The 14,850-nt window shown below is 42.9% G+C and overlaps 1 protein-coding gene across 1 annotated transcript in view; it reads left to right on the forward strand.

Moving 5' to 3' along the window:
• Positions 1–14,850, forward strand: part of MAMDC2 (MAM domain containing 2) — a 477,864-nt gene that overhangs the window by 345,446 nt on the left and 117,568 nt on the right. Inside the window, exons 8-9 of the mRNA XM_078677407.1 lie at positions 2,538–2,684; positions 5,886–6,151. Of these exons, the coding sequence (XP_078533533.1) occupies positions 2,538–2,684; positions 5,886–6,151 (413 nt within the window). The remainder of the gene's footprint in view (positions 1–2,537; positions 2,685–5,885; positions 6,152–14,850) is intronic.

The raw sequence follows: 14,850 nt of genomic DNA on the forward strand, positions 1-14,850 counted from the left end.
CATACAATTAATAACCATAAAATTAAATAACACATGTTAATCATTAAACTGGTCAATCTGTTCACAATTAATTAAGAATCAATCAATATTTACAAAAACAATCAGTGGCTCCAAATAATCTATTATCAGAAAATTAAATTTCCCCAAAATATAAAAAAAATTGACATTTAAAAAAACTTCCCACCCTAATCGCCTACAAACCCAGCAAGCTTCTACTAAATTAACAATTTCTAATTACAACAATTATATTCCATTTAAAAACTGACAACGTATTCTAAAATAAATTAAATACAAATAGTATTATGATACTAATATCTTATAAAACTAAAATAAATCACATTTATCAAACTAATTAAACAAATTCATACAACTATATTAAATAAAGCAATATTATAGACAGCTACATTTAAATAACCTATACCAAAGAAAATACCGTCCTTACCTTTGATATGAGTTCCACAATATTTTTCAGATCACATATTATTGCCACAATATTTGTGACTGTGAGGAAAGTAGTGTATTATATGGTGTGGTTGTGGGAATACTCCCAACACAGGCCACTGTACCCGGTCACGCACATTTATTAAAATTTAGCTCACCCCTAGGTAGCTCTGGCTTCAAGCAGTCAAAGGCATAAGTATAAAGCATTTAGAAGTACCCAAACAACAAAATAAGAAAGTCACACAACATGAAATAAATTTGACACCAATTTATAGAAATAGATCTTATTTTTATTCCTTTTTAAACACCAAAATTAATTGAATCAAATGGAGGGTTCCAGAGATATAGATTGTCACTCACAATGTAAACAAGCATTGGTAACTACCGTGGTTAGTGGAAACTTTGTAAAGCATTTAAAGATTTGTGTTCAAGTACTGTGGCTCACTTTGGAGGACCAACTCTGCCAGAGAGTGGGTCAAGGGGGCAGTAAGGAGTTGTAGGATAATTACCAAACCATGCTCAAGAATGACTTTCCATCGAGCCAGGCACTACATGCACATTACTCTCTTTTATAATCCAAGGATCAGCAGGTGCAGTCCAGTGGTTTGGGCAGCCTTTCTTGTTAGGTTTAGGGAACAGCAGTATGCTCTTTCTTTGGTCTTCTCTCCAGTCCAGATGTGTTCTGAGGTCTGGGTGCCAGGGTTGTCATATTTATTTCCAGAACCTGCCTTCGGGCATATGGCGGTTACTAGTCAATGGGCTACTAGATCCTTTCGCCGTCCTGTGATGTGTAGCATTTAGCTATCCCAACTGAAATATTTTGGCCACTTCCAAGTTGAGGGCCCCTCAGTCGGTGCGTGGAGCTTGGTAGTCCACCCTAGCGATGTGGCTACCTCAGTGCTACACATCCACAGCAAAAACGGTTTGGTAACTGGTTTTTCCCCTGTGTCCCCAATGACAGCCCGTCTACCCGAATAAAAGAACAGCCCCTCTCATGCGTGGCCCCCATTTGCCCTTCAAAGGTGGCTTACCCTTTGAAGCTCTCCTTTTGAGCTCACACCCTGCATGAACTTCTGCCAGGGAGAGATGATACCTCTTTCAATAGCAGGACTCTATTATTTCCTTTCCTGTGAGTCATTCACACTTCACCCAGGAGGGCAGTAGGCTGTCTTGTGGCCAGCATCTGCGAATTGCCTTATTCTTGAAAGTTACATTCAATTTGACTTGGGCCTCAAGTTTAATTAAAAAAAGATTATTTTTATACCTTGAAGTACCAACTTCCGTAGCCCCATTCAGAGCTAGAACAGCTGAGCTGTCAGCGTGTGAGCCTATACTCACCAAAGGGGCTATTAGCCTTTCCACAATTAAAATGACAATTTGGGGATTTTTCTGTACGGTCAAATAAAAGTATATGCCTTGCTTTTTAATATGCAGCAGCTTGCCCTAGCAATCAATAGGCCTGCTTTAGGAGTCACTTAAATATGGAAAAAAGGGAGGTCTAAGCTGTGCTATTAGTTTAAATATCAGAGTCAATTTAGCAGTTAAAAACTGCTGTACTAGTCTGCAGTGGCAGGCTGGTAGACATGTTACACTCTGTCAGACTCAGGGTAGCACAACAAGTGCTGCACCAATGAGGGACAACTTAACTTACAGGCCCGGGGTAACCCTGGTACCATTTACTAGGGACTTATAGGTAAGTTTGGTTTGGCCAATTGGGTATAAGCCATTCAAACATTACACTTATGAGGGTCGGAGCACTGGCAGTGAGGTCTGGTTAGCAGGCCTCAGTGCACTCTCAGATTTGAAAAAAACAGCAGCATCAGTTCAAAACTTTGGAGGTGATCATGCAAAAAGAGACATTTACTTATAATGACCCACAATATTTTTGCATTGATATTTTAGCCCAAAAAACATCTACCTGTGCTTGCTGCTTTTTCAGTGCAATGCTGTCACCTTGGTTGTTATACTTAACAGTCATTTAGCTGTATTCATTAGTATTAAAAGCATGACATCTATTTGTGCCTAGCTGTACTTATTTTTCACATGTGTGAATGATGCACTATTTAGGGTAATTGTTCAATTGTCTGTTCTTTCAGGTTTCGCTTTTGATGCTGAAGAGGAAAGTTGCAATTTTGAAGAGGATATGTGTAAATTTCATCAGGACCGTAAGGCAGGCTCTGGCTGGAGCCGAGTAAAAGTAAAGCCCAATGCATACAGGACAGGAGATCACACCACTGGATTAGGTACATTGATATCTTTTTGGTTTTTGAGTTGCCTCATATTTGATCCTTTGGCAATATAACATGAACCGTCTTTCCCATCAGAATGGTGATTATCTGCTAATTAGAGCGTAATCACATTATGAGTAGCTTATTAATACAGATGTTAATACAAATTAGTAGTATGCTGAGATCCATCGAGGCATAACCTGCATTGGAGTTTGTGACTATAGCCTCCAGAGCTTGTTCCTCCAGTAACCCCATAGACCGATGAGTTATGAGCTGTTATATATTATTCACCAGCTTCCGCTTCGATGAAATTGTTTCCAGCAGGTGTTTTAATACTCTAGGCTTCGCTGCTGCTGCTAGAGCTCTTAATTGGGGATAATAATTGCGGCAAATCCTTGAGGTTGAGCGTTTCAAATCGGCGGCAGAGCTCCTCGTCAAAACTGATGATGTTGTGACCATCCTCATTAAGATTCAATCTGCTGCGCATTCTGCTCCATCATCTCTGGTGTCAGACTATGATAATATCTATCAATAGTGTTCAAACCATCATCAGAGGGCATCTTTTTGATGAGGTGACTGTATCTCTTCATGGCAACAGAGTGATCTCATTCTGGAGGGCAACTCCTGCGTTTGGCTTAGGATGCTTAGGCGGCTTCTTATATGTATTCTACACATCAAAAAAGGGGACGAACTGCTCTATATCACATCATGGTCACATGATCTCCAGGGGTTCTGGTTCGTTGGGAGCTACCATCTAGCTCTAACCACGTGGTAGGACCATGAGCACATGACTAGCACATGACCAGCTTGATGTCACAACACACATGTCCCAACATGGTCATGTGACCCCTCCCAGGGGCCAGGATGCCTAGTCACGGAAGTGACGTCACATCCGGAGTGAGGGTAATTAATTTTAAATGAGAGACTAGACATTGGGATTCTGCCTGTGCAGGGCATGGGAGTAACAGTGGTGTGAGAAAACAGCTGATATTTGAAGCAGTCTGGAGTACACCATCACCAGTTGTGATGCTCAAAATGGCAGGAGAATTTGTTTGTGTATGTTATTTTATTGGAAAGGTTGAAACCTGTCGCAAGACTATCAGGTGGCATTATGAGATCTAAACAAAATGAGCGTCCCCTAGCTGTTAAGTGTTGTCAATGAGGTCCTGGGAGCCTTAAATGAGTATAAGAGAAACTGACTCAAAAAGTCTGGAAAGTTGGGACATAGACTTCGGTCTTCTGGAGCTTCTGCAGGTCTTTGTGGCAAAAGTATCTCATTTCGTTTCGTCAGATGTAGCTTCAGACTTGCCTCGCTGAAAGATTTTGAGTTCCTAAAAATTAAACTAAGTTCACATATAGAAATCTTAAATGGGAAAAAGTGTGAACAGTATTTGTCCAACATTAGGACTTCAGCAGCCATGAAATTAGATTTTTTTCAGCTCAGAGCTATTCTTGCCAAAGCCAACAGCTACAGAAGAGCTTCGTCAAGTGGCTTTCTGGCTTCAGGTGGACTTCATCAGGTATAGTCTTCAACATTTGCCTGTTAAACGATTTTGACTTCTATAAAACAGACAAAGTCAGAAGGTAAGAACTTTGGCTGGGACAACTAGCTTACTGTATCTGACCTCTGCTCCTTAGTGGTCAGTCTGAAATTGCATCGACATTCCAGCCAACTGCGAACAGTGATTTATGGTTGGAGTTTTACTTTATATTGGCATTTTTTGCCTTACAATATTAAAAATTCATATCTCCAGAGACCATTTTTGGAGTTTAGTTGTTTTGATGTCATTTTTCTCATTAATCTTTTCTTCATTTTTGGAAATTTGTTGTAGGATTTTGATTATGTTGTGTTTTGACTGTTTGACTGATTAGTGTTGCTAATTAGCACATTTTACTAAGTTATGCCTGCCTGTTCTGTGCCATAAATACCAAGGGTGAGCCCAGATGTAAATTATTGAATCTGTGTGTTTGACCTTACAGGATTTTGGGACTTATGATGTGGATTGGAGTCCAATCCTTCTCAACTAATAAGCCATGTTCTTACAAATATGTTTACGGTCAAATTTTTGGTTGCATTGAGAGCGATCTTTCACACTTTATTGTTAATATCACAAAGCCTTTAGTGGAACACATGAAGTGCCTTGAGAAAAAAAAAGAAAAGACATATTTTGGCCTCATTATGACTATCATGACTTTCATTACCTAAAAACCAGTAGTAAGTGTTCCTCATAGAAATAATGGCAGCATAGGTCGAATATGTAATTCCAGTTACTTGTCAGGGTAGCAATGCTCATTACGTACATGGGGGGGAAATAGTGAAGTGCAGTAACAATGGTAAAACTGCTTCTGCTGTACTCTCTGCTGCAACTGAAGTCGGAGGCCCTTCGTGTGCTTGGGAGAGACATACCCCATGTACATGGGGATGTCCTCACCCATTGCCAGTGGTCACCGGTGTGTTATCGCTCAGTATTACATTGCTAGTGTTGGAAGGGTAATCATTCTCCAGAATAAGGCTAGCCTCCAGGGGGTCATATTGTAAATACTAATAAAATACATTGAAGGAGGTTCTTCATGAACCTTGACTGTCTGCCCGGCAGGGACATTTTTGCTCTGTGATAAAATGGTACTCAACGTTGTGGCTGACTGCCCAGACAGAGAGGTATATATGTCATCCTTCTCTACCTGGGACTACCCAACAGATACACACATTTACCACCCGCTGGTCAGTTAGTAAATGCCCTGTAATGAGGACCATGATGTTTACAAGAATGTGACTAGGAGATGGCCTCGTATGGAGCAACTCATAATAAAAGAGTGGCTTTCCAACTCGATGAGTGTGACACTGATTGATAACCAGAAATGGTTGCTTCTATTGACTTTTCATGTTTTTCTCTGTGTTGCCCTGTGCCAAAACGAGCGCAATGCAAAACTGAGCCTACTCCGGGTACAGACCATGCACTCGAGCTAAATTGGCGGGGCAAATTGTTTGTATCTGCAGCTCTGCAGACATCAGTTTACTCTATTTTTCCAAACTGAAGCTTTTTGATTTTAACAGGTTTAAACCGAGAGCTCCAAAAATAGTACTCTCATAAATGTGGGTGGAAATTAACTTGTAGGCTGACTGCTAGAAGCATTGGAGTTGGTCTGACTTTCAGAATGCAAATATTTATTTTTGGGGTTTTTAACATTTGTGAATTATCTTTCTGTCTTTTTCAGGCTACTTCATGCTGGCTAACACTAGGTACTCATCACAGCCAGGCTACTTTGGCCGTCTCTATGGCCCTTCTTTGCCAGGAAACATGCAGTATTGTCTGCGGTTTTATTATGCCTTATATGGATTTTTACAAATGAGCGACGCTCTTGCGGTTTATATCTTTGAAGAGAATCACGTGGTTCAAGAGAAAGTCTGGTCCGTCCTTAACTCCCCACAGGGAGTCTGGATTCGAGCTGAAGTCACCATACAGAAGCCAATGCCCTGCCAGGTAAGAGACAACATTCTGTGCCCAGTCCAGCTTATGTACTAGTGTGATGCATGGAGCAACTATTGATAGGACTAGGTGTGCACATTTAAGTTGGTTTCTTTGGAGGTGATTAGGGTGGGGAGGATAAAAATATGCCGGCTCTGTTGCAGAACCAGTGCATATAAGGCCAGATGTATGACAATCAGGGTTTGCAACTTGCAAATTGGGATTTTTAGTTACTCACAATTTGAGCGTCATAAACCTGTTGTACAACAGTGTCTGAGACACTGTGATTCTCAACTGGGTCACAATGGGTCACCCTCATTAATATTCATGAGGCATGTCACAATTTGTGACTTATTGAGAATGGCTGGCATTCACAGGGATGGTGGACTGATGGGGTCTGCACACCACCATGTCTGTGGATGTTTTTTAAATAAGGAAGTTTTTTTTAGACTGTTGCCCGTTTTCCTTACAGGAAAACAGGATACTTTTCAAAAATATAAATGAAAAGTGTTCATTTTATTTTTTCAGAGTGGGCTGTGGGCCATGGCACTACTGCCTGCTCTGATAACATGATGGCGCAGACATTCTCAAAAGGGAAGGGACAAATTGGGAGAACGAAGGTAAAACAAGACAGCATATCATTATAGGGGCAGTAGTTCCTTTCTTCAAAGTATACACATGGTGCCCAGAAACTTAGCTACTGGGTTGGCAAAACTTGGGCTGCAATCTGACCTCATGATGCGAAGAGCAGCAGAGCGGCTATGGTCACCCAGGCTTCTGCAAATGGGAGCTAGCCAAGATCTGCGGGGTGGGCATGAGCTGGGCAGGCAAAGAAAATGTGGATGCGACACTCTCCGCTGAAGAAGAACAAGCAGGACATACACTTATGGTCCAAAAGACCACTTTGAGGAGAAAACTCTCAGCGGGAGAGTGCCCACTCAAAACTGGAAGTATAACTTACTGTCTATGGAGACAAGTACCTGATCTCAGTATGACTCATACCTACTGAAAGGCTTGAATTCGAGGAAGTCACTGGCAGCTTGGAAGAAGCGGCCTTTCTGCAGTCATTATCTGCTGGGTCTGCCCAATAGAGCATTTTCAGTGAATTTCTGGTCAAGAAGCAGGTGGTAGCAGGGCGGTCAATAGGTTAGACAACCCAAGGAAATGGAGTGACTTTTTAATACTCGAGAGCCAAGGGGCTTTAGAGAATTAAGTCGGTTTCCATTACATCCTGAAGGGCTGTGACATAATGGGCTAGTTCTGGGGTGGTCCACAACCGCCTCCGGTATAACAGGGGGCGTAGCTTGGCTTTACACAGTGATGGCAACTAATTCTAAAAATTTAATATACTTACTAATGTATGTTGGATTTGCAACTTTGGAGAAGAATGTTTGGAACATACCCTCTGTTTATGTCTGAGCTGGTTGAGTAATGCAGGAAATATCTAAAAAAAACAATTTAGACTGAAGGAATAAGAACAATGGGGCCGATTAGGATGGCAGACGGATCGCCACCGCCATGCAGGCGGTGGCGATCCATCCGTCATCTGTGTCCGTCCGCCACCAATTTCCCCCCCGCCATATTACAACGGCAGGGGGATCCGCGGCAGACAGAAACACTGTCTGCCGCTTTTCCACCTCGGTCGACTTGCGGCCGGGGCGGAAAAGGGTTCATATGGCTGGCGGTGTCTTTCAGACACCGCCAGCCATATTACGATGGCCGGATGCAGATGCCTTTCCGTGGCTGCAATGCCGCCACGGAAAGGCATACGGGCTTTGCTTTGGGGGCCCGTTCCTGGCCCCTAGGGTGAAGGGGGGTGGGGGGTGCACATGGATGGTACCTATGGTACCCCCCTGCGTTTCACAGTACAACATGGCAGGCACTGCGCAGTGCTTGTCATGTTGTGCTGTAAAATGCACAACATGCATTTTTGACATTGCGGCGGACGGTGCTTTCAGCACCGCGGCCGCAATGTTAAAAATGCGGGATGCACCCGCCACTGTGGCGGGTGCATCCTAATTCGGGGCACGGTACCTCCGCCCTTGTGGCGGACGGTCCCTGCACCAGACAGGATGGCGGACGGGCTTTGTCCGTCCGCCATCCTAATTGACCCCAATGTACGAGGCAACTCTCTTTTGCTTTAAGGGTACCCCTCTAAAACATGTCAGTCATGTTACAAGATACTTACAGTTGACTTCTAGATTGTGGGAAGGCAAAATAAAACCAGAGAATTTATTGTTATAAAAACAAAGCTCCACCATAGAGCTCCTCCTTTTGTCGCTTGTTTTATATAGTGATGTAATTGTTTCACTATTTATTTATTGCTTTTTAAATGGATTTAGAATCTTACAAAAACAAAAGAATCTTATTAATTCCTTCATTTCTTCGCTGTATTTATTAAGCTTTGTTTATTAGCTGCACTGTGCAGCTTAACGTATTTTGCACCAAACCATCGAAGCTGTTTGTTTCTGCATGACAAAAGAGTCGCATATTATCGGCTGATATACAGAACATGTCCAACAGTTTAAATTATTACAAAGTGAGCTACGTATTTCTTTACAGAGAGCATTATATATTAAAAAAAAAAGTAATGTTACTGGCAATGTAAATTTGTTTTAGGAAAAAATATTTTATGAGATTCTGCGCCAGCCAAGTCCTCAAGTTAGTTTTACCGAAGAGACTGTAGTGGTTTCCCAAATAAATAGTGCATCATGTTTTGGTGGTAGGTTTCTTCACTGGCGCAAGCAAGCCAGAGACCTAATACAAACACCTGCAGAAGTCCAGACTGAAACTACTCTACAAAATATTTCCAATCACTTCTCTTCATTTAACAGGACATGACCTAAAACAGGACAACAATAACAAGGAACTAGCCTGTTTAACGCTTCGAAGTAAATTTACCCATAACAGACTACGATCTGAATGGCGCTAGTAACGATTAGGTGGAATGCTGTGACGACATACTTGGGCTGCAGAAAACTACTGAAAAAAATACTTGTGTTGCCTGTCTGAATATTAAAAAGTTATAGCTCAGCTCGTGAATTTCAAAAATGGATAAGGGCTGTGCATTTCGGTCTAGCCGCCTTACCTCAACAGCTCAGTGCTTTTGGCTTATGGGGAATAGGGCTGTTCTCATTTCGAAAAATGTCACTGAAAATGTCTTGAAATATATTAGAGAAGTTCTCTTTCAGCCAAGCTTGCAACAGGTATGTTTGCACAATCCGAAATTTGAATTTTCTAGGGGCCTTTTCTTTTTGGGGGGAAATTCCAAGGGCCTCATTTATGAGAAATGACGCATCGCTGCGTGAAAGCAGCGATGCGTCACTTCTCAGTGCGCACTCCTTGCAACATACCTGGTGCGTCATATTTAATGTATGACGCATCATGTCGCAAGGAGTTACAGATACGTCAGTATTTCTGACGTATCTGTAAGCGCAAAAGTGACGCATTGCTGGAGTGTGTCACAAAAGTGACGCAACTCCAGCAATGCGTCCTTTCACATGGGGAAAGCCCCATGTGAAAGGTCTTGCGTCAGTCTTACGCCTGCTGTGAGGCAGGCGCAAGATTTTGACGCAACAGCGTCCTAACAGTGACGCAGTGAAATCTCATAGATTTCACTACGTCACTATTACGAGGCTTTTTGCGGGGGAACGCCCCCTCTACATACATTATACCTGACGCAGGTATAATGTAGCGCAGGGGTTTACAAAGTGACGCATCTGCTTAGATGCGTCACTTTGTAAATAGTGCGCAAGGCATGTTTTACGCCACCGATGCGTCACAAAAAGTGACGCATCGGAAGCGCAAAACTGACGCAAGGCCTCATAAATTAGGCCCCCAGTATTGATAGTAAGCCTGCCTGCTTCCCTTATCTAATATTTCCTCCATCTAATGCTTCGAGAAGTAACCTCTTCCCAAAAATCTTTAATGCACCAACACCTAAAACGTAAAACTGGTAAAGATGCAAAGTTTTCAGAAAATGCCAGCAACTGAAACAATGGAATCACAGACACAGACCTGTGGTAAACAATATCGTTGACAAAAATATAGTTTCACCATAATATCATGCTCCTATACTTATAATAGTAAGTACAAAAATATCGGGAAAAAATATAATTGAGACTAATATCATCCAAAAATAGACAAAAACATGGATTTTTTATTATGAACAGAGTTTAAAGAAGTAAATGTTAAATATTTAAATATATAAATTTCATGTAAATTAAATATAGTTCACGAATATTTAATTCTATACATAAATATATACCTATATAAAGACACATACACGCACATATATATATATATATATATATAGATACCTACAATAACTTGTATATATGTGATCAAGGCTACCGTGACAGAGCCGAAACGCGTCATGCTGGCGAGAAGGGGTCAATAAACCACCTTTGAATACTATTTCAGCGCTGTGGAGTGGTCTGTACCTGTCGTTCTTTGTCGGAATCTATATCCGGTTGGGAGGTATAGCAGGAGTTTGGATCAGATCTATATATATATATATATGGTTGAGCTTTCCAAAATAAAGAACTACTCCTGAATATATCTTTCTTTGAGTGCCGCGTCTTTTGGTGAATATGAAGTGAATTCAGGGTCTGGGTCCGACCCCTACACTGAGCACCCGCTGATTGTGTGCGTCTGAAGTTGTGGACCACTCTTGTGGAATATATATATACTAGCAGCCCGTCCCGACGTTGTCCGGGAGCAAAAGGCTGCTTCTGGGCCCCCGCCCGCCCCGACATTAAGGCTGCTTCAGGGCCCCCTGCAATACTGACACCCGTCACAGTTTTTATTTCGTGCAGCAATTGTGCCTGCCACCAAATTATGCCATAACAAACTAAGCAGCGGGGACAGGACCACCTTGAATAACGCAGCGTCGCGCCTCCGTCTTGCTTTTAAATCAAAAGGGGCTTGGCAAAACTACTCCCCAAAAAAGAATTTTAAAAAATGGAGCCCATTTGCTGCCTGGAAACAATCACCACGCTCACACGGCATTGCGTCTTTGAATGTGCTGCCAGGCCGCGTTGCTATGAGTGAACACCAGCAAAAAACAGGAACGGCTTCAGTGACCGTCCTACCATTATGTATACTTTTTTCTGTATCTGGGCCCATAGCAAAGGAAACAGCTCCCAACTCGAGAGTTGCAACGGTTGCACTGCACCCGAAATGGGTATCGGAGGCATTGGCATTTTTTATCACCAGTCTATGCAAAAACACTTATTTAAGGTGCAAAGTGAGGAATTATCTAAATTTAACAAATTGTCTGCTCCTTTCCGCGCTCCAGAAAGTCCCTTACCTCGCGTCCCCACTGTCGCCGCCGCTAGGTGCAAAGTGAGGAATTATCTAAATTTAACAAATTGTCTGCTCCTTTCCACGCTCCAGGAAGTCCCTTACCTCGCGTCCCCACTGTCGCCGCCGCTGTCTTCCATGCTCCTCCCGCCGAACGACGCATTAGTTTTCCTCCCCACGGCTCCGCACATTTCAGTGAACCGGATGACGGTTCGGCGCCGTCTTTACTTTTCCTCCCCACGGCTGTACTCCTCGCGCTCCTGATGATGTCAGCACGTTCGCGCACACGGCCGGCGCTACTTCCAAGGACTACTTTTTTTTGTAAGGTATATTTTTTAAAGAACGTATATTTTTGGGGGGTATATAGCCTATGTCACTCTGCAGACTCTGCCAATTCCAATGATGTATTGGGTGTTTGGATTGGCGCTGTGGTTCCCGAGTTTACCAGCCTCAAAGGTTCCCAGTTCTTACTTTATAATAGTAATATAGATATATATGCAAAAAAGAAGGAGAGAACTCTGGGTAGGTCTCAGTTTAGGTGGAAAGCAGCTCCTGTTAGAGCACTCTCAACACCAGTGACACTCTAGATCTGCTCACCTCAAATGTCTGTTTTTCTAGCAAAGTTTTTAAGCATAGGATTAGCACAGTGCTATCCACGCCGAGATAGAAAATAACAGAGTCTTTTGCCATTTAAACAGCAAAGTCTTTAAGCATAGGACTAGTACAGTGCAGTCCTTGCCGAGCTGTAAAATAACAAAAGCCATTTATCACTCCAGGCACAACATTACAGCTTTGAATTGGTAAAATACCAACTCAAGCCAACCTGAAATGAGTAAAAGCAACCCCTGACACAGTGTTTCGCTCTAATTAGAGCTCTTCAGAGAGATCTGCTCACCTCAAATGTCTGTTTTTCTATCAAAGTTTTTAAGCATAGGATTAGCTAATCCTATGCTTAAAAACTTTGATAGAAAAACAGACATTTGAGGTGAGTAGATCTAGAGTGTCGCTGGTGTTGAGAGTGCTCTAACAGGAGCTGCTTTCCACCTAAACTGAGACCTACCCAGAGTTCTCTCCTTCTTTTTTGCATAATTTATGCGTCACTCTATGCCTGAAAGGGTTTTGTTTTGATATATATATATATATATATATATATACCACCAAACTCTCCAAAGGAGAAGTACGCCCTACGCCTTGGATGGTGAAAAAATGGGCAATTTATTTCACATCTTGCATTGCAGCAACATACTTTTTCGCCTGACGCGTTTCAACTCCTGCAGCGCGTCTTCATCATGGGCAGCCATTTCTTCCTTTCAAATAGTGACCACGTGTTCAAGTCTACGTTAATCAGACCACCTTCATATTCTGTGGTCTTAAAGTCACAGTCTTAATCATAGGCAGCCATTTCTATTTAATAAAGTTTCCCAAATATTTACCTAAGACTGTGACTTTAAGACCACAGAATATAAAGGTGGTCTGATTAACGTAGACTTGAACACGTGGTCACTAGAGCAAGTAGCTGTGAGACATTCTCTGGTCCGTTGCATTCCCAAACAGAAGATATAACCGTTACGGGTAGCTGTGTGGGGCAAACGTCTTGGGGAAGCAGATGCTCATAATTTGTCCATTGTTATCATGCTGGGCTTGACTGCAGTATTTGTTACAAATTTCTTTAAAGCTTAGCATAGGTTGTGCCAGTATGGAAAGTGGTTATTTCATTGGTTCAAATTTTCAGGATTTGATGCAAAGAATGGCTGGAGTGGCAGGGCTGGCTGGCATGCTTGTGCCTCAAGAGCAATGTAGGCCCACGGGGTAGGGGTTGTGCGCACACAGACGAGCTGCAGGAAGATAGGGGGTGGTAGAGGAGATGAGGGGCACACAGTGGGCCATCATGGGTGAGGCTGGGTTGCAGGCAGTAGCTTCAGGGGAAGTGGGGGCATATAGAGAGCCTGCAGGGGAAGAGCATGTTGGCACACAGTGACTGCATGGGCTGCATGCACACAGAGGGGATTCAAAGGTCTTGGGCACACAGATGGACTGCAGTGGGGTAGGAGGACCATAAAAGGGTGTCAGAGCGAGAAAGGACAGCACAGACAGAGGCTGCAGGAAAGGCAGAGGCATATAGGCTGGCCGTAGGTGTTGGCCGAAGACATACAGGGCCAGCAGAGGTGGATTAGTGTCACAAATGCTGGTCCCACCACGATGAATCACGGGTGCCGGCAGAGGAGTATAAAACTCCTCAGATCCTGCACTGAAATGCTTCGCGTTCTAGTGTTCAGGATCGTGCCTTTCTTTTGCGTCTTTCTTACTATTCTTCTGGTTCGCCGCTCCTGTTTCGGTGTTCATCGCGTCTGCTTCTCGCGGCCCCTGGTGTCTTCTTGGATCCCTCAGCCGTTCCCTGGTCTTCTGGTCCGTAGGCTCCCACGGCACCTTGACATTGACTTCTCTCCTGCAACGAGAAAAGACTCAACCATTAGATTCTGTATATGGTAACAGAGCTTTTGCTCTGCCCATGGATGTGTTTGGCATCATATACTTATCAGTTTGGGATCCTTGTCCCGGAGATTCATTGTGTTTCGCACCAGAGTATTTCTAAAAGACATAGGGACTTCTCTGTCATTTCTTCCTGACGCTAAGGAGTAATTAGTGTCCTAATCAAGATTCCTGTTTCTAGGATTCACTACTAGTAGTTGTAGGTGGGTGTTAGGGTGTATTTCTTTTTTTATATCTTTTCTTTTTTTATAACTTTATTGATACCCTCCCTTTCACTATCTACAGACAAAGACTATAACTCCACTTAAACAACTCTACCGTCTACTAGTGAAAGAAGGGAATTATTTAGGTAGTGTAGAGTCACTTATATTCCTCAATATTATTAGATACTTTTAGCATTTGGTTTCATACTTATATATACTCTCTCTTTTTTTGGTAGGGATTTCTCCTGATGACCTGGTCCTGTCCATGAGTGGGGAACGTCGTGTGGCATATTCTTCTTCCTTCCCTGTTTTCCCTTCTTCCCCTGGTTTACGTTTGTTGCTTTGACTCAGTCGGGTATATCAGTGACCTGGGGAAGTCGGTATCTCTTATCCTTGCATGGTGTTCCTGCGGAAACGTGAGTAAGAATCTGACAATTAGGACAGCACGCAACGGATGCAGTATGGCAGAGCCACACATAGGAAATGAATGGGGGCACAACGGGGGGATGTAGAGGATGAGGGCACTCACAGAAGGAACTAAGGAGGCACATAAAGAGGCTGCAGGGGAGGGACAATGCACCACAAAGTGGCTCCACAGGTGTGTCAGTTAGGCACTCAAAGAGTCTACTTCACCAAGAGCAGCTGCTTGGATGTTGCCAGATTTAGCACACTGAGGGAACTGCAAGGGGTAGGAACACACCACCTTAACACCAAACA

This window comes from Lissotriton helveticus, chromosome 2_1 (genome assembly GCF_964261635.1).
Source record: "Lissotriton helveticus chromosome 2_1, aLisHel1.1, whole genome shotgun sequence".
Taxonomy (NCBI): domain Eukaryota; kingdom Metazoa; phylum Chordata; class Amphibia; order Caudata; family Salamandridae; genus Lissotriton; species Lissotriton helveticus.